We start from the raw sequence: 26,227 nt of genomic DNA, 5'->3' as shown, positions 1-26,227 counted from the left end.
TATTTCCAAAATATTCACTGCAAACTGCAGCTGAAAGATTTAATCTGAGATTAATAGTGATATATGAATATTTTATTTGTGGTTGGAAGTAGAGGACATATAATCTCTTCGGTAAAAAAGATCACACTCTTGCCTAAGGAGAAGTAGGCAAAGAAAGAGAATGTAATCTGTTGTGTTTGACCTGCATTTATTTTCATGTTAGGTACAATCCATTGGGGAAACTGAAATAGAAACACAGCAGTTCATACTAATAGCAAAGCTGAAATAAAAAAAAAATAAATATTTGCTTTTCATATTAAATTTAGTTTGGAACAGAGTTCTGCTGCTAGTTTCAGATTTTTACTAGGGGAAGACTGTAGCTTACTCAGTTTGGAGGTTTTGTTGTTTTGATTTGGTTGTGTTTTCTTCTTTTGTTTTTTGTTTTTTGTTTTTTTTAATTAGCCTCAAACTTACAAGTGTTTAAAAAGTACAAGTACATTAAAAAGTACATTTAAAAATTACAAGTACATTAAAAAACTTTCAGTAATAAAATGGCAGGAAGTTTTTCATTGCTTGTTCTCAGTATTCATTTATTTGTTGAAAACTGAATAAGTGTAATTTTCTTTTGACAACCTGTTTATAATTACATTTGAATTTGCTGTTAAGGTTTTCCTTTGAAAAAAATAAAAAACAATAATATATAAAAGAGGTATTATATTCATCTCTACATAGTTTTGCAGTTTTCTTCACCAAGAAGTGACAAGTTCCTGCAGGATTAAAACCATTTTTTATGAATGATGTATTTTGAAGAATCTTGGTGGTAGTTTAACTTATGTATTGTTCACAGTGTGTAAAACCATTTGCCTACACATGTATAACCATTATTTGAGCTCTTAGAATATCCTTTAATTATCTTTGTCCCTTCCAAATGAATCCAAGGATGAGAACTGACCTTAAATGCCATCCAAAAGGAACTTGAACGATGCATGTTAAATCCTCTAAAGGAAGAAAATGGAAAATCCAGTTTTGCCTCTCCCTGATCTTGTCATAGTTTTACATATTCAAAATTAGTAACTTAGTTAGCTAGCTAGTTAGTTAGTTAGTTAGTTACTTGGTTGAAGCTATGGATGCAGTTACTTTAATGAATCTGAAACATGCTAAAGATTATTATTAGCAAGTAGATATTCTTAGTATATGCTAAAACTACTCTGGGCAGTAGGTATGTTATCTTCTCTTTCAGATTTCAGTTTCTGTATGTATATATGTATTTATGTTGTTCTTATTTTTTTAATGCCTGCATGAAGTTTATAAGAAAGGTAAGTAGTATCTTAGTTTAAAACATGCTTTTGCAAGTGCCATGTTTTACTAAATCATAATAAAAATTAGGTAATAATAAAAGTCTTTGTCAAAGAACAACGTTTTTTCCTTTGGCAGATATTTGGCTATTGCTGTAGCTACTTCATTATTATGATTTTTCCACCCCAGTGTGTACATTTCATAATTTGTTGGAATATTTGCACTTATTCCTTGAACTGCCATAGCTCTTCGTGTTGTTGCATAGTTCTGACCACAGTGCACTCAGGGCAGTGGAGTTCTGACCTTCTCCATCCTGTTCTGCAGGCAGCCCAAGGGGGTGGCCACCGGACCCTGCTGTACGGCCATGCCATACTACTTCGACATTCGTTCAGTGAAATGGTAAGAGAGGGAGCACCTGCACAGAATGAGTACCACTGAATCATAAACATCTTTTTAACAAAATAAAAAAAAAAACCATAAATTTTGGAATAATGTTCTTTCCAAGCTATCTTCTGCGCTAGATGAAAAAGAAGTTAATAACTTGCAGTGTCTCTATACAATAGAATTGTTTAAATTCAGATTCTTTATCTAACTCAGAATTGTAGCAGAAAAGCTCCTTTGGCCATGGATAATTTCTGTGTCCTTAAGGAATCCATTTTAATGATACTTCTAATAGCAATTATTTCTTACAGAAAATTAATTTGTTGTGATATATGTTATTTTCTTCCCTATCATATTTTATGGGGTAAGGTGTTCCATTTGACATCCCATAGTTCCCAGGGATTATGCCCACAAAGATGCTGTCTTCAGGGTGCCTTGTATAAATTCCATCATACTGTATTGTACAACTGAAAATTTCAGCTATTTTGAATCTTTGACCAACTAGGGCTCATGTAAATACACCTAATACATGGCTGAAAAAATGAGAAGTCAGGAAAACACTTTATTCCCTTTTTCCTGTACTAGGAAACACTACATTAATCTTCAAACTATGTTGCTTTTGTTTATGAACCTTGAAAACTGTAGTTGCCTTGATATACCAGAGTTGCAAGTATTATTACTGCCTTTTGGTATGTGTTTTAATGTTTTCATGAATCAAAGTTATTACGATAGGGCTGTAGCTAGATGTTTGCCTGTTCCTATCTGATGAGCTGTATAAAACTTCAGAAGGTAGATGCTAAATTGCACAGCTGAAGTGGAAATGTGCTGCAGTGGAAAAGGATTTTAATATTTGGAATTCAGGAAGAGCTTCTGTATGAATAACAACATCATCTTTAACTCATTTTAAAAAAATTAAGTATGATAGTTAGACGAGGTAATGTGAAGGTATTCATCTGGCATGTGTGTTAATGGATACTGTTGGGGTTTTGTTTTCAATAACTTCACTATTTTCCAGTATTTGACATGTTTAACATCATCAAGATCCCAGACAGATAAACTTGCATTTGATGTGGGACTACGAGAAAATGCAGCAGGTATGGCAAGTTATTTTTGAAGGAGAATGAGTCACCCATTTCTGGTTTTAGAAGAGGCATTGAGTTTAATGTAACTGTAAGCTTAGGAATGGGATCCTTGTATGTTCTTCAGAAATAAGATGACTGAAACAAATGACTGTTAGTACTAATGACTTTCAGCACATGAAATGACTTTGGTTAAGAATGTGAAAGCCTTACAATTAAACTGACTTAACACAACTGCACTAAAATACATGATAACAGAATAAAAAATTTGTGTTGAATAAAATACATTTGATGCTTTTGTTTCTTTTTGTTTGTTTTTTTGGTTTTTTTCTGGTTTGACATTTAAAGTACAGAAAAGCCATATACTGGTGCATTCACAATATATATTGTAACCAAGTAACAAAAGAAGTTTGCAACTTGTAGTGCAGGAAACCAGAAGAAAATATGTGGAGAACACATTGCTAAAAGATCTGGATAGAAATATACATATAATATGGATGAACCAATAATGGGACAGAGTGGAAGAGATACAACACAAACATGACATTAGGAGAAATATTTAAAATCTAGTTAATGTATCTGTGGGAGTACTGCCATTACCATTACTGCTGACAGAAGTACAGTAAAAAAAAATTTTGCTTCCATGAAAACATATATAAATTATGAGTTGCCATTGGGAGCTATACTAAATAAATTTAAAGGTGACTTAACCAAAAAGAGCCACAGACAGAAACACAAACATGTTCCTGTTTACATACTGGTCATGGTTTCTGAAAGTGATGAGTACTCCTCAGAAAGTAGCAGGCGACTGTAATAATCAGCCCCAGACATGTATCTTGAAGGGAAAATCCAAGTATCTGTATACACACTTCATTAATGTCAAGCTCAAATAAAGAAATACCGATTATGTTAATATAAACCTGTGCTTTCTATTGTTTTTTTCATTATTTTGAAAATAAATTAAAATTAAATAGACTAATTGATGATGGAGATGCACTGGCAGTGTAGGTGTTAAAATCTTTGTAAATCATAATCTTTGAATCTATTCAGGTGACCCTACAAAATTTTGTCTTTTGAATGAAGTTTGTCCTTCATTTGTTTATAGCTATACAGAAGATGGCTTTAGACAGATATTACAGCTTGCTACTAGGCTTTGATTGTTGCCTTAGATGGAGAACGCCTTCTTTAGGCATGTTGAGAAAAGGAATGTATGTAATAAAAGGAATATGTGTGTTTAATCTCTACTAAAATAGTTTCAGTGAAATCTGTTTTTTACAATTTTATAGCCTTTTTATAGAACTATTGTACACATATCTGCTTCTCTCTATGAGGTTCTGTAATATGAGGTTCTGTCTGTAGTTGTTTAATTGGTATTTGCTTAACTGTACATACACAAGAAAACCTTTGTACACATAGGTAGAATTCAGAAAAGCTTAGTTATGTTTCTGCACAGAGAACTTTGGTAACTACAGCATGCCTGGAAAGCTCATAAACTGAGTGCCATAATATCACTTCCCCTTCCCTACTCCCTCACCTATGAAACTGTGCTAATGAATCACTTTCTCCTGCAGGAAATATTCTTCATGTAGCAGAGGGAAAAATCACTGGCTATTAAAAATTATTCCCTTGGAAAGTTTAGCATTTTACACTTGTATGGATGTAGCTTCTATTTATTGTCTTCACTATAACTAGTTTCATAACCTTCATATTTTGTTTTAAGGAGGTTTTAGATGAAATATCTTAATCAAACAAATTTTTGTACTTTGATTCTACCAAATTTATAAGTTTTATTCAACTAGTTTCTTCAAGGTCTTTTCTTTCACACTCTGAAGAGTGTGAAATTGTGAGATTAATTAATCCCAGAATGTCTGTGTGTGAGTGGTTCTGTGTGTGTGTGTGTGTGTGTGTGTGTGTGTGTGTGTGCAGAGTAACCTGGAATCTTATGTTTAATGTGTAGGAAATGTTCTATGGTTGTCACCCTTAGGATTGGTGATTTTGTAATTATATGGTCTGTAGTGCTATTGGAACTGCTTCCGAGTTTGTTAGGCTATGTGATACAGAAGATTATGAATTAAACATGACCATTAAATAAAAGAAGAGACAAAAGGTGATAAATAAGATCAAGGCAGCTGTCAGCAATTTCCTGGCAAGGAGAGCCTCCAAGGGAGAGCAGTTCTGAGCAGTGTTTTGTAAACACTCCCTTTAAAAGTACTTGAAAAGGGAAATATCAAATAAAAAGATAATTTGACAAAAAGTTTCAAGCAAAAAGAAAATCACCAAAAATGATTGAAAAGAGTGCAGGTTTTTAAGGTGAATGGCTTATAAGACAAATTTTTCTAATGCTATTTCAATGCTGTATAAAGATATCCTTAAGCTTTTTGGGAGTTGTCTGTTTTGTAGAACCTTGATAGAACTTTGTAGAACAGTGCTTCTGTTCTTTAGGTGAGGCGTGCTGGTGGACAATACACCCTGCTTCTAAGCAAAGGTCAGAAGGAGAAAAAGTTCGAATAGGTGATGACCTTATCCTGGTCAGCGTGTCCTCTGAAAGATACCTGGTAAGTTGGTTTCTTTAGATAATGGTCAAGTGGTGGGAAAATACAAAGTTCTGCAGGGATATTGGGAGATTGGTTGAGATTCATATGAATTATTTTTTTCTAATCTAGATTGCAATGTCTGGTTGTAATGCACTTTTATATTTAAGCACTGATGGGGTGTTGTGTGTGTGTGAGTCCCTCCTCCAGAACAAGACTGCTTCCTAACTTTTTGCCAAATTTTAGAAGAATACTAATTTTAGAGGAAATTAGTGTATTTACTTTATGATACATTCTCTTTTGTTGATAAATTAATATAATAAATATTTTAAGTGCATAATTTTCATTGTTTCCTATTACCATTGTCTTATTTCAGCATCTCTCCGTGTCAAATGGAAATATTCAGGTGGATGCCTCCTTTATGCAGACACTATGGAATGTACATCCTATATGCTCAGGAAGCAATATTACAGAAGGTTTGCCATTTTTCTTATTTAGATATGAATATAAATTAGGTTAATTAGTATGCTTTTGATAAAGAGGAAAATTAAAAAAAAAAATCCCCTCAGAATATAAACCAAAAATGTAATGAAAATATAGAAAAGGAGCTTAGGAGAGAAGAATACTTGAAGGAAAAACATGGAAATACAGATACATCAGCTGGATTTACTGAAGAAAAGCTAAATGAGTGTTGTAACTTTAGAATAACAAAAAATAATAAAATAAAATAAAATAAAATAAAATAAAATAAAATAAAATAAAATAAAATAAAATAAAATAAAATAAAATAAGCTTCATGAGAAATAAAATCTTAGTTAATTTGGGAAGTAGGAGCTGAAGAATAACTAAAGCCAGAAAACTTAGCTTTTTAATCGCAATTTTTCTAAGTAGTATTCTCCCACTACAGATAAAACAGAAGAGAGATAAAGGTACAGGCAAAATGGAAAGCAGTTTTCCCAAAGTTTCTATTTCTGTCTTTTAGTTCTGCTTTTTACGGACATTTCCTCAACATCCATTCTGGATGTTACAGCCATGCATCCTTATCGTCTTCTCTTACTCAGCCTAAATCCTAAAACACAGGGTGAGGATTTCTTCCTGGAAATTTTATGGCACTTCATGGTCGTGTTTGAGAAGCATCACCTTATTCTGAGAAATGTTGTGTTCTGTACTGAAAGTCTGATCCAGTCAGTATCTCTCCTGATTGCATTGCCATAGTCTGTCATTAACACTGTTGTAGCAAGCATTGTACTTAACCTTTACTCTATTCAAAGTATCAGCACTCGACATTCACAAAGGACTTAAATGTCTTTAAGTTAGGATAATTTTGTATGGCTTGTCTGTAAAACTTATTATTTACGATATGCTAATATCCAGTAACATAGAACAAACTGGAGCTTTAAAGGGAACTGAGAGAGATATAGCACTTCCCTGGGGTCAGCTATAGTAAGTCTTGATGTAAGATGACTACCCTAGTGTTAGACTTAATTTAGTAGTCTTATTTGAACAATGGTTGAGTTTTTCTAACCTCAAGTGGTTTAAATCAGCATCCCACAGTGTTTGTGAGCCCATAAGAAACCTGTCTCAGAGTGTTAGGTTTTCATTTTAAAATCATATGGGATATGGATTTTGTTTGTAATACTTTTTGATTGCTTTGGCATGCTGGAGCTGGATATTTAAAAATGTCTGTCTGGGGGCCTGCCTGCCTTTATGGTCATAAATAGAATCAGGATCAACCCTGGAAAAGTCTGTGTTTTTTCAGGCTTCACAGGTGAAACAAAAAGAAGCAAAGAAACCATCCTACAGCAAAGTTTAAAACTTGTAACAGATGAAAACCATAATAAGCTACGCAGAGAGATCATGGAAGACCAGTGATATATTTTAGATTTCTGTACCTGAAGAGATATGGCAGCTAAACTTCCTAAGAGCTTACACAATCAGAGTCATTGAGGTTGGAAAGGATCTGGTCCAATTCAGTGTCCAAGCCAACCCACCTAGAACATGTTGTCTAGGAATAGACAGTTTTAGACTCTCTCCAGGGAGGGAAACTCTACAACCTGCCTGGGCAACCTGTGCCAGTGCTCGGGAACATTCCCTGATGCTCAAACAGACCCTGCCATGTTTCAGTGCGGGCCTGTTGCCTCTGGTTCCATCAATAGGCACAACTGAAGTGACTTTGATCCCATAGTCCCCTCAGAGCCTCTCCCTCTCCCTCTCCCTCTCCCTCTTTGTCTCAGCCTTTTCTCATGTGTGACATGAACCAATTTCTTAATCTTAGTGGTCCTTTGCTGTATTTGGAACCCTTATACTATGTGGCCCAGAATTATTTGCATAATCCAAAATACTGCAATTAAAAACAAAGAAAAAGTTAGGGTGGAGTAAGAAGAGATTTTCTGTGTGTCAGTCAACTTTTTCTCAGCTAGTTAGGCTTTGGTTTTATATACATTCTCAGAATGGTTTATGTGAGAGATGATCGGATGTCAAAAGACAGTCTAGTTTAAGTGGAATGAAGAGAGAGAGAGTGGGATTTCCTGAGTATAGAACTGGATTAGGAATTAGACAATGCTGTTTTTATGTTATTTGTAAAACCATCAAGAAAGCCTAAATAATAGAAAAGTAGATTTTTTTCCATGAGTTCGTTGTTTTGACTTTTATATTTATTGGCAAGACAGTAATTGTCAGTTGAAGTTTTCCTCATTTACAAATTTATGTGAAATCAGCTGGACAGTATGAAAGTTTCCTTCTACACTTCTTCCTTTATGTGTTCTTTTAAAAGGCAGTAACTTCACTCACAAGGTCAGAATGGTTTGGACAAGGATCTGATGAGTCATTCTCCTACATCTTGTCTTTTCTTTTTTTATGTGAGGCAGAGTGCCTGGTTTTGACCTGTACTCTTTGTGTTAAATGGGTTGGAAAGTTAGCTTCCATTAAACTTAATCTTCAGAAGTGCAAAGTGTTCTTCCGTCCTCTGTCTCCTGCTGCTGCTGTGCACCTTTGATTTTGGCACAAATGACAAATGTCAGAAGAAACCTATGAGATCATGAAACTATTTTGTATTTAGATCATTTAAACTGTATTAAGGGGGAGGAAACTATGGTATCATCTATTTGATTTGGCTTTTACCTAAAGCATTCAATTTTCAGAACAATAATTGTTTTTGTTGTTTTAAAGAAGTTTTTCATTTCCTTCTCTGTCTCAGAATCCTAATTTGAGTTTTAAATGTTAGAAGTTAGCTTTTGTTTTATCTTCTTTTCCAGAAGAAATATTTTTAAAAAATAAAGGTACTAAAAATAGTATATTGACACTTTAAATTTGTTCCTGTTTAATTTCAGTTATGAGTGAAAATTTGGAAAATAGATTTTATCTGGGTCTTGAATTTATTAAACTTTTATGAGGGTTTTATTTTCAGTCAATGTTTTAGCTAATGAGTAAATGAGCTTCTTTTTCAGGCTATCTTCTTGGTGGGCATGTAGTACGTTTTTTCCATGGCCATGATGAGTGCTTGACAATTCCATCTACAGATCAGAATGATTCACAGCACAAGTAAGTGATGGTATATTTTTTTGTATTTCCTTCTTTCAAAAAGGAAACAGGATGTCAGTTGAACGTGAAGTTAGGTAGATTAAACACTCTTTACAGCAGTGCTTACTTAGGTAGTGACATTGTACAAGAGGTTGAGGCCTCTAAGCAGAAAATCAATCATGAGTTCTTTCATTGTTGAAATTCAAGTTGTTGATTTTCACTGAGATTTCATCCTGTTATGTTGCTTGTCTCTAGTTCATACTACTATAAGTGGAGGTAAGAAAGTGTTAGTATGTGAAAAAAAATCTCTAAAAAATCTCTGGAAGTCTGGCCTCTACAATGACTTTCTTATTTTATATATTTTGCTTTTTTTTTTTTGCAAATTTTTAGCTTTCTCAAATATGATTAACATATTAAGAAAATTGCATCATATTAGCTACACTAAACCACTTATGTATTAAATTTTTATCTACAGTTGTCATCTATTATGTTGATTTATTATTTGAATTTTTCTGTATTTTTAAAATTTCTTGTTAATCAGAAGCAAAGCAAGCTAATAATTTTGCTACACAAACCTGCTAGCTTTAAAAATCATATTCAACAAAAAAGACCTTTCTACCTATTGTGGCAAATAAGTTATGCTTTGAGTAATTTGATACCACAAGTATCAAATTCAATTCAATTATGTCAGGTAAATTTGTCAGCTCTAAATTTCCCATGTTTACATTTCTGTGGACTAAAAATACCTCCAAGTCCTAAAGAGAAGTGAAAACCAGCAAAATTCACAAAGTGAATTGAACATTTTCAAATAGTGTGTGGTAGTGACAGATGATTTGAAGTTATCCTGTCCTTTGGATCTATGAGCTGAGTGACAGTCGTAAGGCCAAGTTTGTACTATGTCATAGTTGTAGGAGTCATGTTTCCATTACCAAAACAAAATGAAAATACAAAAACCCCAATAGTAATAAGAATAGGAGAGAGAGATGTAGAAAATGGTTGTGTTTGTTTCCACCTCTTTATTTAATCAGTTCTATGCATTTCATTAGAAATGTTAAATAAGTTGTTAGACGAGAGTGAAGATTTCTCTTTCCGTAAAACAAAAATCTCATCTTTGGACATTTCTGTAAAGAATGTTCTTTAACAATTCACAAAGAGATTATTCTCTGACAAGAATCCTAAGGTCTTTTTTTACAGGCCAAATGGAAGTACTTAGGGTGGATATATTGAACGTCATCTAGCTTGGCAAGAAAAAAAAGATGGATAGATGGAATCAAGTAGGTGAAAAAAATGTTATGTGGATCCTGGTGTGAAAGAGCAGCAATTCTTCTTTACATGCAGCTTTGTTACTGAAAGAGCAGGTCACTAATTCTAGTCCAGCACAGCATATAGAAAAAGCTGGAAAAATATCTGAAATTTTTAAAAGTATAGGAGGTGAACAGAGACTATGACTATATCAGGTGGACTGAGCTATGTCTGTGATACTGAACTATACCTACGATAGTCCTTTAGAGATAGAATGGTTGAGTTGGACCAAGGAGAAATGAAGGAGGTCAGAGAGAATGGAAATGAATACTTAGTTTTGAACTTAGCTAGGATTTAGAGTCTGCCAAAAGTAAAATCATTAAGGCCAGCAGAACCAGAGACATTGGATGAAAATGGAGAGCTCCAGATAGTTATTGTGCATTCAGTACATTCAGGGAATCATGTAACAGCCCAGGTTGGAAATGACCTTGAAAGATCAAATTCACAGTCTGGTAATGAGGATGAGTTGAAAGCTAGGGATTTTTTTTGGTTTATTTTCATTCTAGAGTACCTATACATTTTCATGCAGGATAAAATGTGTAGGAATATTTCTACCTTTACTATAAGGAATATTTATTCTTCTGGTGAACTAGCATTCTGAAATATTTGATATCACGTGTGCCCTTAAATGTGACTCCTAAGTAAAGCAGAGGTGTAAGTACAAGTCCATTATCTTATGAATCTGCTGGGTGCAAATGATTAGCCATGCTCCAGTATCTGATTCTTTATGACTCTTCCAGGATTTTACTGGTGTTGCTCAAGGAAGAAACCTTTAAGTATTCTCAGTAGAAGAAAAGGTGTAGAAATACTTGCTCAGATATGAAAAACAAAACTTTTATTTTAAAAGTTGATTTTCAGGCCCCATAGCTGCATAACATTACTAAACAGCTTTTTAAATTTTTGTCTATTAGCTGTCAAAAATAGGAAAAGAATTTGACAATTTGGAAAGCCAGTTAAAATTCTGCATTTCAAACTGCTACTTTAATTCAGCTATATAACAGATAGATTGTGACATCTTTATGCATGCATTTGCTGTATTCAGTCAAGTTTGCCAGAGTAGGAAGGCAGATTTAAAATTCCCTTGCTGCACATTTTTTTCAGACACTTAAGTACAATAGAAGGTCCAGCTTCTGTGCATGCTAGGGTGGATTAATCCTTCTCAGAGGAATTACATGTAAGAAAGTATTTCATTTTTTGGTAGGTATTCAGACCTTTCCTATTACCCACTGTATTTCCTATACTCATTATAAATGAGAAAGTTTATACAAATTCTGGTGATTAGGTGACAAGACATCAATGATAATTAAGACATTAAAAACTTCCTGTGAACAGGGCTAATCCACCATAATTTTTCTTTGTTTTTGATTATTGAATAGAGTATTAGTTTCTACACTAGAACACATTACTAACCCTCAGCCAGTAGCTAAAGAAAACTATATTACAGTAAAGGCTTAATCCTTTCCCTTGCTGCTTTTTTTTTCTCTGAATGCGTTATCAGTTTTGTGAGGATTATAGTACAGAATTTTTGTTATCACCACATTTTTTTGCCTTTTAATAAGAATCATAGAAATAATTTAAGGAATGAAGTCTCTGATGTTATGTTCTTGTTGTTTTCATGTGAAAATGTATATCTTTATTTTAAAATATGCTATGTATTTAAAACTATTGGTAATGTAGATCAATATCTTGGGAACTGTCAGAATTACATATTTTTATGTCTGACCAAATTACACGACATTCCCAGCCACTTTCAAAGCTAAGCATTTTATCAGCTCCTGAGAGAGTCTACCTTAATGGAAATAATCTCATTTACCTGAGACATTTGGATTTTTTATCATAGTCTCACTGATGGGTAGGAATTTTCTGTCTATTCAATGACATTTGTTTACTGGGAGAAAAGTAGTGAGTACAGTTTCCAGAGAAGAAAGTTATAAATACTATGTAAGCACAAATAAACACAAGATGGTCTTCCTATTCTTTTCTGTAGGAAAGTATTTTATGAAACTGGAGGAGCTGGCATTCGAGCAAGGTCACTGTGGAGAGTAGAACCCCTTCGAATAAGGTACTGATCTTTTAAAAAGTCTTTTGGTTAGCAACTTCTGTTATATTAATAGATATTTGATTGTTAAAGACCCTTAAGGCAGAATATTTATTTGCCATGCTTTATGATACTTGTTAGTAGGCTCTTTGTCAATAATAAAAAGCAATGTACTGTGATAGAATAGATTTCTTTCTGTCTCCCATATCAAAAGCAGCTTTGCCTATGAGATATGTGTACTTAAAGCATTGCTTCTTTACAAAAGTAAAACGAATTCCTAATTTTTCTTGGAGTATTATAAGCTTTAGTAGATATAAGAGCAGTTATACCTCTTCTGTGTTTCTTTGTATTTTGGGTTTTTTAAAATTATCTCCTTCCTATATGATTATCTGTCTGTTATTTCCATGCAAGTGAAATTTCAATATACATCATAAGACTATATATGGCCTTTGGTGGCCATCTGAACTGCGTTTGTTTTACCCTTGGTGTGTTTGTGATTGTAAGTGAAATGCCCTCATAACTAACACAGATGTAGGATAGTTCTGTGGGATGCTGAGGCCCCACTTAGGCTTAATTTGTTTGTTTAGTCAGTCAACCAAAATATAGTAGTTAATTTACACATTTAGGATTATTTTTTATGGACACCGTATGTAACACCCTGATAAGACAGAGAGAGGGTATAGAAACAAGAAGCCATCCTCCTTTCCAGGGTTTCCTCTGCAAATGAATTAAGAGTTTTCATCTGATTTAATGCAAGTATTGAAATCAGAACCAAAAAAGGAATATATATATATATATATATCATATTCTATTTCTGAACATCCTTTAAAACCTAAAGAAAAAATTCTAGTTTTACTTACTTAAACTATTTTTTGATGTTTCATGTTTAGCTGGAGTGGAAGTAACATCAGATGGGGGCAGCCTTTTCGTCTTCGACATATTACAACAGGAAAGTACTTGGCTCTGAATGAGGATGAAGGAGTAGTAATATTAGACAGAGAAAAGTCAGACACAGCATCTACAGCCTTTTGTTTTAGAGCATCAAAGGTAAATAAAAAACTATGTAAATATGTTCCGAATGTGAAGTACTAAAATCTAATCTGAATTGTTTCAACAACTGTAAAAATTGCTTGTAATTTCTAAATTGAAGCTAAGGCTAGGCACTGTGCACTTAAATTCAAATGTAAACAACCTGTGTCAAGAATAACAAAGGTTTCATGGAGGAAAAATAAGAGAAATTAATAAACTTTAGAATAAATGAAACTGTTACCAGTTTTAAAAAACAAGATTAAAAGCAAATACAGTGCAAGATATGGTGGTTTAATATGAATACTTTATTAATCATAGACTTATTTTAGTTGGACAGAATCTCATTAGAGTGTTACACATTCCAGCTCTATCTGTCATAATTGAATTCAACTGAACTCAGTTCAGTTGCTATTCTTTGTGCAGTGTACTGATAAGAACAGAACTCAATCAAATTTTTCCTAAATGTAAGGCAAATGTAGTCAGTGATTTCTAAACCATATGTTTTCAAATTATGCTCTTTAGTGAGCTGCTAATTGCATGTTATTAGCTTTTTCATTGTTTCCAGCTGAGAAAAACATTACAAGGGAGAGACAATGAAGAATGATTATGGAGGTAGGCAAAACTAGTAACTTTTTTCCCTCAGGAACTGAAAGGTTTTATAATCAAAGGTTTTTACATTCTTTCATGATTTTACTTATAAATAGTTGCTATAGGTGTTAAAGTGGAGTTTTTTATTAACCAAGAAAAGCTAGATTTTCCAAATAATTCTTAGTGCTATATGATCATTAAGAAAAAAGAAATCTCAAAGTGAAAAAGAATTTTTAAAATCAGCTATATACTAGATAAAATCTAACAATAAGAGTCTTGAAAAATGTTACTTTTGTTAGTATAATAAATCAAATACTTCTTTTTAGGATGTTGAAAATAAAAATGTATATTAGTATGACTGCATATGATATTTCATTAATTTTTTTATTTTAGCCAAACAAAATAATTGAAAAACCATCAGGAAATTTTCTTAGATTGCTAAGATTTACTTACCCCATAGTTTTCCATCCTTTATTCAGTGCAAAGGCAATGTACTATAGATTGTACATGTTGTGCTGGGGCATTTATTACAGCTGAAATTTTTTCCCATTATTGGCAAATCATTGGTAAGAATGGTGAGTATCCCAGGAGTGCTACAGTTACTGGTTAAACATTGAATTAAAATTCCTTTGATGTACTCACTGCCTAATTTGACACCAGGAGTAATTTTTCCTGCTGTTTTTCAATATTTTAATCTGTGCATATAGATGTATTAATTTTGAGTATATTAATTTAGGGGTTATGTATGCACATACCACATTAAATAATGAGTAAAAATTATTTATTATCCTACTCTTTTTGTTCTGGTGTGCCTTTCAGGCACACTAGTGAAATATAGTGCTGTGCTCAAAATGACTAAGCTGAGGTACAGTAGTAATTAATTATGCAAAAATCATTCATGCCTGTATAAACTGTGTTTATACATAATATGGTTGTTAATGTTACATTTTTATATTAAATCCAAGCTCAGTGTCTCGTCATCCATTCCCATTAGTGCTGTCCTATAAAGAACAGAATGTTTTTACCTCATGATAGGTTATGAATTTGGTGCCAAGAATAAGGATTGTTATTTATTGTTTGGGCTGCACTGTCCTCTGTGTGAAGACATTAGTGTTTCCATGCAATGATGACTTTTCCTGAAGAAAGAAAGTTGATGTTTGGGAAGGGAATAAATCTCAAAGATCTATCTGGACTGTAAGAAGAAAAAGGTTCTTAAAGCCAAGTGCTGCTTGCACACAGATTGAAGGGGAAAAGCACTGTAGGTGTAATAGACAGACTAGATAGATGCAGGTATTTTAATCTTAATTTCTGCATACATGTACTTATAAAAATTTTATTGATCATTTTCTCAATGAAGAAACCTTTTCATTTTCATATACCTTAACATGGCATGAATTCAGAGAAATTTCAAGACAGCTGTCTTCATGTCCAGCTGTGCACAGATTCTTAAAAATAGGGTGCTGGATACCTGTCTGTTTACAGCACTCTCATCCCTTAGACTAATAGAATAATTCTGATTGAGAAGGAGGCTGGGAAGTCATCTAGTCCAGCCTTTTGCTCTAGGTAGGGTCAATACCAGTTCACACCATGTTGTTTACAATAAGCATTGCTGCTGGGTAACCAAAAAGAAACAAAACATTTCTTCATTGTGGTATTCTTTCCAGTTTGCAAAAGGGTCTTATAGAAAAACCCAGAAAAAGGGTTTTATAGAAAAAAGATATTATCTTTGCCAGAAAGCAGAGCTATGTGGCTATGAAAATCCTCAAGGCTATCCAGCACCCTGTAACAGATGACTTAAATAAAGTCCTATTTTCCAGCAGTTGTTATAGAGACCTTCTTGTTGAAAAAGCACCTTCATCCTCAATATTGTTATATTCCACTTCAGCTATCTTGTGTGTTTCTTGCTTGTCAAAACCTATTATGGCTTTTTTAAAAAGAATATTTACTTTCAATGGCGTTTTCCTTTTGATGGATAACACTGGAAATTAAAACACTATTTTTAAATTATAAAACTCAAATTACATGCCTATTCTGCTTCCTAGTTGCTGCAAACTAATCTTACAAGTCTCAGAAATTGACGGACCACCTCCCCCTACAAATTACATCTTTTATTGGTTTCAATATACTTTTGACCAAGTTTTAAAATTTCAGCCTTTATATTTAAGGCAACAGATCTGTAATGCCTTGTGACAACAGAGACAGCAGTTTCTCTACACCAGATGGAATCCTGTTTTGAAATGGGATGTTCTCATTCCAGCACAGTACTTGGCTCAGTATATACTGCTGAGGAGAACCTTGGGTCTGCTTACAAATTTTCTTGAGACTAAATCAGGGGAAACAGGTGCATATTTTAAAAATTGTTTATTTTAATTTGTGTAGCCCAGAATGAATATTTCAGATTTCATATTTTATTTTTGTGGTGGTATGTACAATTGACAATGAAGAAGTTATTGGTATAGTCTTGGTAAGTAACATTCTGACACACTCAAAAGTCACAGATGACTCATGCAGAAGGATTTGATATCATTTTAATATTACTGCCAACATGTAGCTGTCTTAGGGACTCAACATGTCATTAGGATGTCGTAATAGTATGGTAGTAATCATAAAGCTTAATTTGGTTTTATAATAAGATGATAGATATTGCAAAGACCCTTACCTACGTTTATCTCTAGAAGCTCAAATATTTTTTTTTAAGAAAATATTTTATAATTATAATTTCCCAGTAAGCACTGCATTTCAAATGCAGTATTAAACCATTTTTTCTACTTATTTTTATGGGAAGAGAAAATAGAACATGAAGTGAAAGTAACATTTTTTTCTTGTCTACTGGAGTGTACAAATGTACAAAGCAAAATATACAGAGTACAATAATACCAGTAGCAAGCTCTAATATCTGTAGACTTTTTATCTTTTTCTTTTGTTGAATTGGAGTATCTATGGCAGTACTTTTAATGCAATAACAGTGTGCAAATCAAATGATAAAATTCTAATCAGCTCATGAAAGTTAGATTTAGTAGGAGCCCAGCAGACAGCCATTCTTAGGACTGTCTAAACAAGCCCTTAAGCTGGCAAAAATGTTGCCCCTACTGTGTTTTTACTACTGTAAAATATTTGTAAAGAAAGTTGAGTTTGTTCTGTTCACATTGCCATTCCTCATATTCCTTCTATCGTGTAGGAATCTACAATTCTTTTGCACTTTCTAAGTCTTGCCCTTCCTCTAGAATATTAAACATCTTTTGAAAATATCATCTTTGACAGCTTTGGCCTTTGTTCGTTGCATCTTTTTTTGTTTGGTTGGTTTTGGGTATTTTATTTTTGTTGTTGTTGCTATTATTTTTCCTTTGCCACCTTCCAGGCCCATGATGCAATTCTTTTTCTTTGATTTAATTCGTGGCCTGAGGGAGTTAAACTGAGACTAGGCTGTGAAGAGAGGGTTTTAAAAGCCAAAGTGTTTGGATATTTTACTGTTATGTACAAATATCTAGATAAGAGAATGTTTTCTTCCCCTTCTCCCCCAGTAATCTTTATCTGACTAGACTTTCAGCTGTTATAAAATACACCATGTCTTTGCACACTGCGATCAAATTACTTGGCTGAAATCCTAGAGAAGCTGGACAGAGCGCAAAGAGCAAAACATGATGAAAAGGAATTTGTGCTGTATTTCTCAAAGTGAAAACAGCCTTCAGGCCCCTGAAATAATTCTAAAAATTTATTTCTGAAATGAAAAAAGTTGGGTTTTTTCACTATATTTAGTGTTGTCAAAAGGAATCAGTACCATTCAATTTTTTCAAATAAATAACTTAATTAGGATCGCTTCTTCCCACATGATTTCTTTCTCTGAAATTTTTATTAATGCTTGATTATTGATGCAGACACAATACTTGAAGAAAAAGGTTTTAATCTTCAGGTTACTATGTAAAGACAAATAATTAATTGCTGACAGTTAGTGAATTTATTCTATTTCATTGTATTTTTCACTGAATGTCTTCACTGCAAATGGGTATTGAAATAGTTCATCTTTTTCTGTAGGTGACAGCCCAGTCCACACAAATCTGATGTGACACGTGTTCCCCATAGTCTTGAAACTGAAATGTATCTGCAAGGAATGTCTTGTAATTTCATTCAGCTTCATCTTGGCATTATAGTGTTACCTGTTTCAACTGAAATTATTGTTGAAATGTGACAAATTACATATAAATGAAAGCAGATTAGCATAGATATAATACAACTCCTGCTTACTGCACAGATGCTGAACATCATATAATAAAAAAAACTTGTTACACATATAAAACCAGCACAATCACAGATATCCATAACTTGCTATTACAAAGCCTTCAGAGTAATTCTGTTCTTATTACTGAATAAATTTTTTAAAGGACAACTACTTTATTTTAAAGTTCTCAAGCCTTAAAATCACCCAGTTTTAAATGAAGCATAACGGGATTAAAAAATAAATTTGGCTTAAAAAATGGGTGTTCCAACCAACCATTGAGCAATGTCTTTAAAAGAGGTTTAAAAGAATCCGAATCTTCTTACAAAGTGGATAAATAAAAAACATTTTTTATTTATTTAAATAAATAAATGTAAAAAAAAGAGAAATGCAAAAGTAAAGTAAATATGAAAGCAAATTTGTACTTTTAAAATAATGAATATTTTCTTTTTGGGTGTTTTTTCAATACAGAGGCATTATTCTAAGCAAAGGGTGTACCTTTATATGCAAATTATAAATAAAAATTTATTCAGCATAAAAATATTTTAACTACATTGCAAAACAGGTTTATTTTTATTTTTCATGTGTAAGCTAAAATTCAAATATTTTGGTTACATTGAGTTCTACAGACTGTTAGACTGAAACCTTACTTACATCCGTAACACCATTATTGAACAGCTTAAGATAAACATCTAAAGGTTTTTTTGTATGAATCCACTGTAATAGATTTGACTTGATTTTTCTTGCTTCAGTGAAAATGATGTTTCAGATTTGATGATATTTTTAATCACAGTCTGAAAGATTAGAAGCTGAAGAAGAATAGAAGGATAGAAGCTGAAGTTATGTGAATTGAAATTTAGCTGCATCTTAACAGCATAAGTAGCATAAATATTGTTCAGTATTGTAATATGTATCAGGGTGGAATTCAGTGCTTTATCCTATTCCAATACAGAGATTAAATACCAATTTTGATTTATCTCCTTAGGAGCTGAAAGAAAAGCAGGAATCTAGTCTCAAACGTGACATTGATGGAATGGGAGTCCCAGAAATAAAGTATGGAGATTCAATCTGTTTTATCCAACATGTGGCCACTGCCTTATGGCTGACTTACAAAGCACAGGATGCTAAATCAGCACGTTTAGGTCCCTTGAAAAGAAAGGTAATGTTTTGGGTTTTTTTTTTAATTACTTGTGAAATCAGTTTGTGGTTTTGTTTTGTGATCTTATTGAAAATGTGAATATTTCACTCTGAAAATGAAAACAGTGATAGATATTAATGTAACCACCATGTAATTGAAGAAAAACTTTGTCATTAAGAAATGTATTTAATTACTTTTTTTCTTAGAAGAAATTATTAGTTTGTGCTCAATTTTTATTTTTTACACTAGTAAAAGACACAAATTCCTCATTTGGATAAGTATTTAAAAATCTAAATTTAACTGTTGTAACTGGTGTAAACTAATAAGTCATTTGTTTCAGATTTTATTAATTAAAGGTATTATGTGAAATAGCAATTAAATTTGTCACTTAAGAAATGGCCTTAGAAAATAATCAAGTTTCTTAAGCGATATCAGAAAATAACATCTTCCCAAAATGTTAGTTGTAATTGTGATGTGATGTCAAGAAGGTCTTTCTGTCTTTTGATTTTAGGGCACAATTATATACTTAATTAGTGGCATATGACCTGTTATGTCTTCAAATTTTAGGTTTATATTTCATCCAGTGTTAGGGGGTTTAGCACTAGCTTCTTGTAGCTTGGTCATTACCAAAAGATTCCTTTATTCTCTGTTTGTAGATTTTTACAACTTGAACCCATCACTAGAACATGAAAAATAAAAAATAAAAAAGTTCATTACTGAAAAGCAGTTGGAATTCTTCTTTAGTTACATGTACATTCATAAGGGAATACCCAGACACAAGCACTGCAGAATGAAACAATGAAGTTCTCCTCCCATTCCCTAGGCACAATCACATTTATTCATATGCAGCACACATGGTCATCACCAATGGGCAGTGAGTGCCCGGCCCCTTCACTTCTCAGCAACCTGGCTGATCAGAGAAATTCTTTAAATGCCAGTCATTCAGTATTTTCTTGGTTAAAATTTAAACCACACAATGATGGCCTCTTCATTTCCCATGCCACAGGTGGCTGTGTCATATTGTTTCCTCAGAGGGTCCAATTTTACTTCTTAAAAAGGCAGTGTGTAGATTCTTCCTGTGTTTTCAATGAAGAATTTTACAATAGCTTCCTCTGGCATTTAGTATTTTGTTACTCCAGTTTTCTGCTCAGCAGCAAGAGACTAAAGGACCTCCATAATTGCCTGCCTCTTTTATTCTCCTTTGAAATTGTTTCCTTCATGTTCAAAGACTTCAAATCTTTTGTTGCTCTCTCACCTGGAGAATTCTCTCTCGTTATGTGCCTTCAAACAGAAGAAAATCCAAACCTTCTAGCTTCATGCAATTGATATTCCTATGGAGGCACGAAACAGTTTTTCATACCCTTCAATATATGATACTACGCTATAGTCTTGTAAGCAATTTGAGATAAGTATCCCTTTAAATTTCATATAAAATTAATTTTTCTGCATTAGAACTGAAGTCATTGATCGGTATTCACCCTCTGCCATCATTGTGTTAGGCAATTTTCACATTCACTCACTGTATTCCTTCTGAATCTGGCCTGCACTTTTTGTAACATGACTCATTAGCCCTAGGAGGATTGAGAAATACCTTGTTTTTGCAAGAGGCAAACGATGCTTTTCTGATATGGCCTGGCTATTATCACTGTCAGCTTCTGTAAAGCTATAGAGAGGAGAAAACAATGAGATTAGTTCTGTTATAGAATACTAAAAACTCCACGTAAAAATTTCTGTTTAGCTTTGGTGTAATCTAATTATCATACTAACCAATGTGAAAGAAATTCTGGCATAGTTTATGAGGCTTTTATTGCATGATTTCTGACAGAAATTTTATTTGATGTCTCTCTCTGAGATTGTGGTAACCAAGTGTTCAAGATTTTGCCATGTAATGATGATGTTTACATCAGTATTCTTGTCAACATCCCTCTACCATCCAGTGAGTGACAGATGTCTGTCTTTTCAGTTTGAGAGCTTGCTTTTGTGCAAGCCGTGAACTCCTGCAGAGCTTTGGAATTCTAGAGTTCAGGGAACAGAAAAACCTATGCTACGTGGTTTGGATCCACGCTCTGGAGGCCATTGCTTACAGTGTGGCTCAATACCTTGCTGTACTTCAACAAGCAAGGCACTGCCAAATGCCCCTTTTATATGCAGAGAAGTGTTTTATCTGAGGAACTGATGTGGTCAGCACTGGATGCTCCTGCCTGTGATGTACTTACTGGAATTCTAAATAGCACTTTCCTGTCATTGTGATGTTTCTGGATGATTTAGTTGAGGTTTGGGTTGTTTGTTGGTTTTCTAGTTTGGTGGGCTTTTGGTTGGGGTTTTTTTTTTTTTGTCCTAATTTAGGAAAGATTAGGTCCTTTTACTTTTCCCTCATCCACTTCATACTTATGGAGAAGAGCGCACGTCTGCTCTACAATAATAAAGATGCAATTATTTTGCAAGGCATGACAGCTTTAATACCCTATCTGTCAAATGTTTTCATTCCTGTAGCTCCAAAATCTGGAGCTGTGTACAATGGCCTGAGGAAACATTTGGTTGTCAAATGTTTTCTTACTGTTTTGTTATGGGAAGAGCAGATCTTCACTTACTCCTTAGTTTAGAGACCTCAGGACCTTCTCTATGGAAACAGTGGTATTTAAGCTAGTAAAGTCACCCACAGTGTGATTCTATAAAAAGAAGTATCTGAAAAATGAGGAAAGATGACCAAATTTTAAACCAGTCTTAAGAAAATATTATTAATGTAATAATTCAAAAATATCTTCCCCATGTTCTCTATCATATTTCCATGGATTCTGCTGTCCAGATATACTCAGCAGGTGATGTTTGTCTCTTTTAAAAGCTGTTCCTCAGCATGTTTGAAGGAACACAGCACATGTGTAGATTCTGCCAAGCATAGAAAAAGCACTTTCCAGTGCTTTGATACAGCTCTAAGCTAGTATGTAGAAAAGCTGATGGTAAATAATTTCCCCATTTGTCCAGGAACCACTTGTATAACATTACTTGTTTCTTAACTATTCATACCCTCAGAATTACTCTGCTAACTGGGAATGTGGGTTGCAAATTTTTATTAACTCAAAGCTAAAAAGATACATTTTTTTGGTGGAGAATTCAGTAGATTGCTTCTTGGACAAAGAAGCAGGATAACTCACATTTCCTTCATATAAAATTCCTGAAGGATTTTAATGACTCAAAATGATCAAGATTTGTTTTTGTGACACCTAAAAGTAATGCTAGTTTTCTGTGACTGTGTGGTTTTTTTCAAAGTGAGAGATTAAAATCCCACAAAAGGATCTCTGTTATTGCTTGAAGTTCATATGATGTTCCTATCTGGTTCAGATAAGAACATATACAACATATTGTGTAGACATAGTTAAATAAATCAGAAGTTGCTCATAAACCCTATTGCTCCTTTAGCAACACTGTAATATTTGTCACTCCAGATTGATTTTCCTTGTCAATAGTCTTCAAGCATAAATCCTTTCATAAATGATGCTTAAGAAAGTGAAGTTCCTCTTTTCCTGAGAGCTAGAATATAGGAAAAAATGACATTTTTGGTTACAATTTAAAAATATTTTTTAAGAGTATCTTTTTTAATGAATTGTGGAAGAATAAAAATACATTATATTGTCTTCTCTTAATAACTTAGGTGAGACTGAAAAACTTGTACTTATTTAATGGGTGTCTAGATAAAGTGATTAACAAATCTGCATTGTATATATGCAAATTACGTTTTTCAGTGCAGTATTGAAATAAGTAAAAAAAATATTTTAAAGCAAAAAATGTTTTTAAGTAATTATTGTGATAATTACTGACTCTCAACAGGTTATATTACACCAAGAAGGTCATATGGATGATGGTCTCACATTACAAAGATGCCAGCGTGAGGAATCCCAGGCTGCTCGAATCATTCGCAATACTACAAGCTTATTCAGCCACTTCATAAGGTAGCTGTTACCTTGTTTCTAAAGTATTCTGAAATTATAAGAATTTGTCTACGAAAATCCTTATGTCCTGCTTTCAAGTATTTGAATTTAGAAGCTATTAGAAATATATTTTTTATTGATTGAAATTTGAAATTTTGATTAGTAATGCCATTAAATAGACAGAACAGTTTGTGTGAGATTATTAGCATGAAATCTAATATCTTGAAGCCAGAAGCAAGGTGGATTAAAATCTAGGTTGACGAAAATGTGCCAACTGATTTTAGTTTGTTAGTGAGTGTTCAATGGTACCTAGAACTTTGTGTAATTAAATCTGTAAGAATGTACTTTGTACTAAAGAAACAATATTTTTGTAGTGCTTGGCAGAAGTTTTAATTATGATGATGAAGTATTCACCCTTGTAATATTGATATAATATTTGATGAAAAAAAATAAAGAAAAAGGAGTTTGTCATTAATTATTTGCCTACCATATGAGCCTGTTTTTAAAACATCATTACTTCAATATCTCAAGAACCTGCACCACTCCTTTGTATTTGTTGGGCTGAGGATCTAAAACAGAGGCACCTTTGCCAACAGCCAGTGCCTGCTAGATGATACTATTTATAGTAGTCAGGCTGTGGAGCACTGGGTTATCACACAAGACTGACAAAATACTTGGACAGAAAAAGACATGATTTTACTGACAGCAAAGATTCCCTGAAAAGCTATATAGTTTTAAATCCCACCCTTTCTTATTTACTGTATGGAATAGACACAGAAGATCTAATTAATGGCTAGGATTACCTGCTACTTTTGTGCTCTTTTTCCAGAAGATTGTGGGTGTATAACTTCAATAACTGTTACTGCTCATTACACCTGTAACTTTAATGGGATTTAAAGCATCTAAACAAAATCAATTTCTGTAAAAAAAGAACTTTCATCTCTCTTCTTTTTGCAGAATCATATTGTTCTAATTTTTTCATTTTTAAAAAACATTCTCTATGTTTTTATCAATGCACAAAGGGAAATATGATTCCACTTCAGGAAGCTCTGAGTGCTGGGCACCCAAATAACAGATGTTTGAATGATGTTCAGTTCATCCACTGCTTATATTCACATCATATGAGTAACAAGACTTGATTTATATACCAAAAAGGATAGGCTGCTACATTAGTAAATTACAGTGGGAAGATGATTAATGCTGTCAGTCTTCTTGTTTTTCACAGCGGAAACAACAGAGCATTTTCACCCACTGCCCTGCCTGTTGAGGAGATGGCTCAGACTCTGCAAGACCTCATCACTTATTTCCAGCTTCCCGAAGAAGACCTTCAACATGAAGATAAGCAAAACAAACTTCGCTCACTCAAAAACAGACAAAATCTATTCAAAGAAGAGGTATGGAGAAAGGGATTTTTGCATTACTTTAAATGTATTGTCTCACAAAGATCAAGAAAAATCTGGATGTATGCATATTATCTAGTTATATTTTTATGATCTATGATGTAATGCTCCTAGCTGAAATAAATATATATATAAGTATATTGAACTTGTTACAAGCCACACACTGTCATAAAATTTGATCTTAATACTTCTGAGCATCTTTAAACTGATCTTATTTTATAAGAAATTTCTTTTTTTCTCTGTGAAGTTATAGAGCCTTGATACTGCAAATGAATGATAAAACCTGGGTCAATAATGGATGTTATTTCTGATGTCTCTTTCGCCCTGTGAATTTTTTACCTCTAGAAACTCTAAGAATGCCAGTTTTAGAGAATGATATTATGGTGGTTTCACCTTGATCGACATTTGAGGAAGAAAGGAAGGAAACACCCACGGGGGTGATTTCTTTGAGAGAAGCTGCAGGGAGCTTCCTCTGTTCCTGGGAAAGGCCAGTAGCTGGCTAGTTCTGAGAACTGATGACATTTTGCACCATTTAGAAATTAGATCCGCTTCTGTGAGATCCACATTTTAAAACCCACAAACCCAGGCTCTCTCTTGGCTTCTGGCCTCAGAAGGTAACATAGCTCTGATGAGACCGGCCCCACTCCCCCATGGCCTGTGCGGCCTGGGGGAGGCCGGGCCGGGCCCCTGAGGCTCCCAAGTTGGGGATGGAGCCTGAGGGGACCTGGTCCCAGGCTGGGTTGGGCCATGGCTGCTGACACTCACATGCACTAAGGCCATTCCCAGTGCAGCCTGAAATCCATCACCGTGATGGATTTGCCACGGTCACTGGGCAAAATATTAACCCTTTCACTACACAGATGAGACCTGCAGACCTTGTTCCTCCCTCCAGGGAGAGAAAAGGAGCGATGACATGTAGAGAGACAACATGAAGACACCAAGGCCATCTGAGTCAAGCCTCAGATGGTAAGGAGAATGAGGAGATGCCAAATGGGGCTGAAATGTTCTTTTGGTAGTACCATGGAGATGGACAGTTATACACTGAAATATCTCCTTTAATTCATGAGAGAGTATGCAGGGATGAAGTATTTAAACTGTAGATGTGAGCAGAGGCATCCGTTAATGAAGCCAAGCAGATGTTGGAGTAGCTGTGATCCCATGAGAAGCTTGAACAGAGAGAGATATGAGAGTTGTTGAAGACCCTTTGCCCTCAGGAAGAGAAGAGGAAAATCTCTGTTCCCAGAGATGATCACAGAGACAGATGAAGAGAACCTTTGCCTTTGAATAACTCATCCTTAAAATAATACCCCTTGAGTTCATGGTCCATGGACACACTTCTAGTAGGGCTGTGAAAATGAGAATTTCACAATGCAGAACTTTTTGCCCAGGCAGCTGCTATTCATAGAAATGAAAAGCCACAAGAAAACTGTTTCTTGTGGAGAAGTCTCCATGGCATGCCAAGAGAAAACCCCTCTCTCTAAAAGAGCTGATGAAAGGCTATTGCATAGTTGGTACTGCTTTACCATCCCAGGTTTTGTCTCTACATGGTCAGTTGGGAAAGGAAAAAGTTGGGCAGGGGGAGGAAAGGTGTTCTGATGCTTCTTATTCTTGTAGTCCTGTTAATAAAGTTTCTTCATACCTTTTAAGTTTTAAGCCTGTTTTGCCCTTCTCCTAATCCATATCTCACAGCAAGAAATGAGTAAGTGCACTGGTGATTTTAGCCATTGCTGAAACCCTCATTATTTGGTGTGTTGGCTGGGAAACTCAAATTGGCAAATCTAAACCACCATAGATATGTATTACATAAC

At 34.0% G+C, this 26,227-nt stretch overlaps 1 protein-coding gene across 2 annotated transcripts in view; it reads left to right on the top strand.

The window, feature by feature from the left end:
- RYR3 (ryanodine receptor 3) overlaps nt 1–26,227 on the top strand; it is a 197,146-nt gene that overhangs the window by 47,787 nt on the left and 123,132 nt on the right. For both annotated transcript variants that reach the window (XM_086892711.1, XM_086892710.1), the window contains exons 4-13: nt 1,600–1,674; nt 2,672–2,750; nt 5,178–5,290; nt 5,643–5,742; nt 8,713–8,806; nt 12,075–12,149; nt 13,016–13,172; nt 18,941–19,114; nt 22,919–23,040; nt 24,245–24,413. In XM_086892711.1, coding sequence (XP_086748837.1) covers nt 1,600–1,674; nt 2,672–2,750; nt 5,178–5,290; nt 5,643–5,742; nt 8,713–8,806; nt 12,075–12,149; nt 13,016–13,172; nt 18,941–19,114; nt 22,919–23,040; nt 24,245–24,413 — 1,158 coding nt within the window. The remainder of the gene's footprint in view (nt 1–1,599; nt 1,675–2,671; nt 2,751–5,177; nt 5,291–5,642; nt 5,743–8,712; nt 8,807–12,074; nt 12,150–13,015; nt 13,173–18,940; nt 19,115–22,918; nt 23,041–24,244; nt 24,414–26,227) is intronic.

Source organism: Cyanistes caeruleus, chromosome 6, assembly GCF_971803275.1.
Source record: "Cyanistes caeruleus chromosome 6, bCyaCae1.hap1.1, whole genome shotgun sequence".
NCBI lineage: Eukaryota > Metazoa > Chordata > Aves > Passeriformes > Paridae > Cyanistes > Cyanistes caeruleus.
Note: the sequence above shows the minus strand (reverse complement) of the source record. Positions and strands in the feature narration are given on the sequence as shown.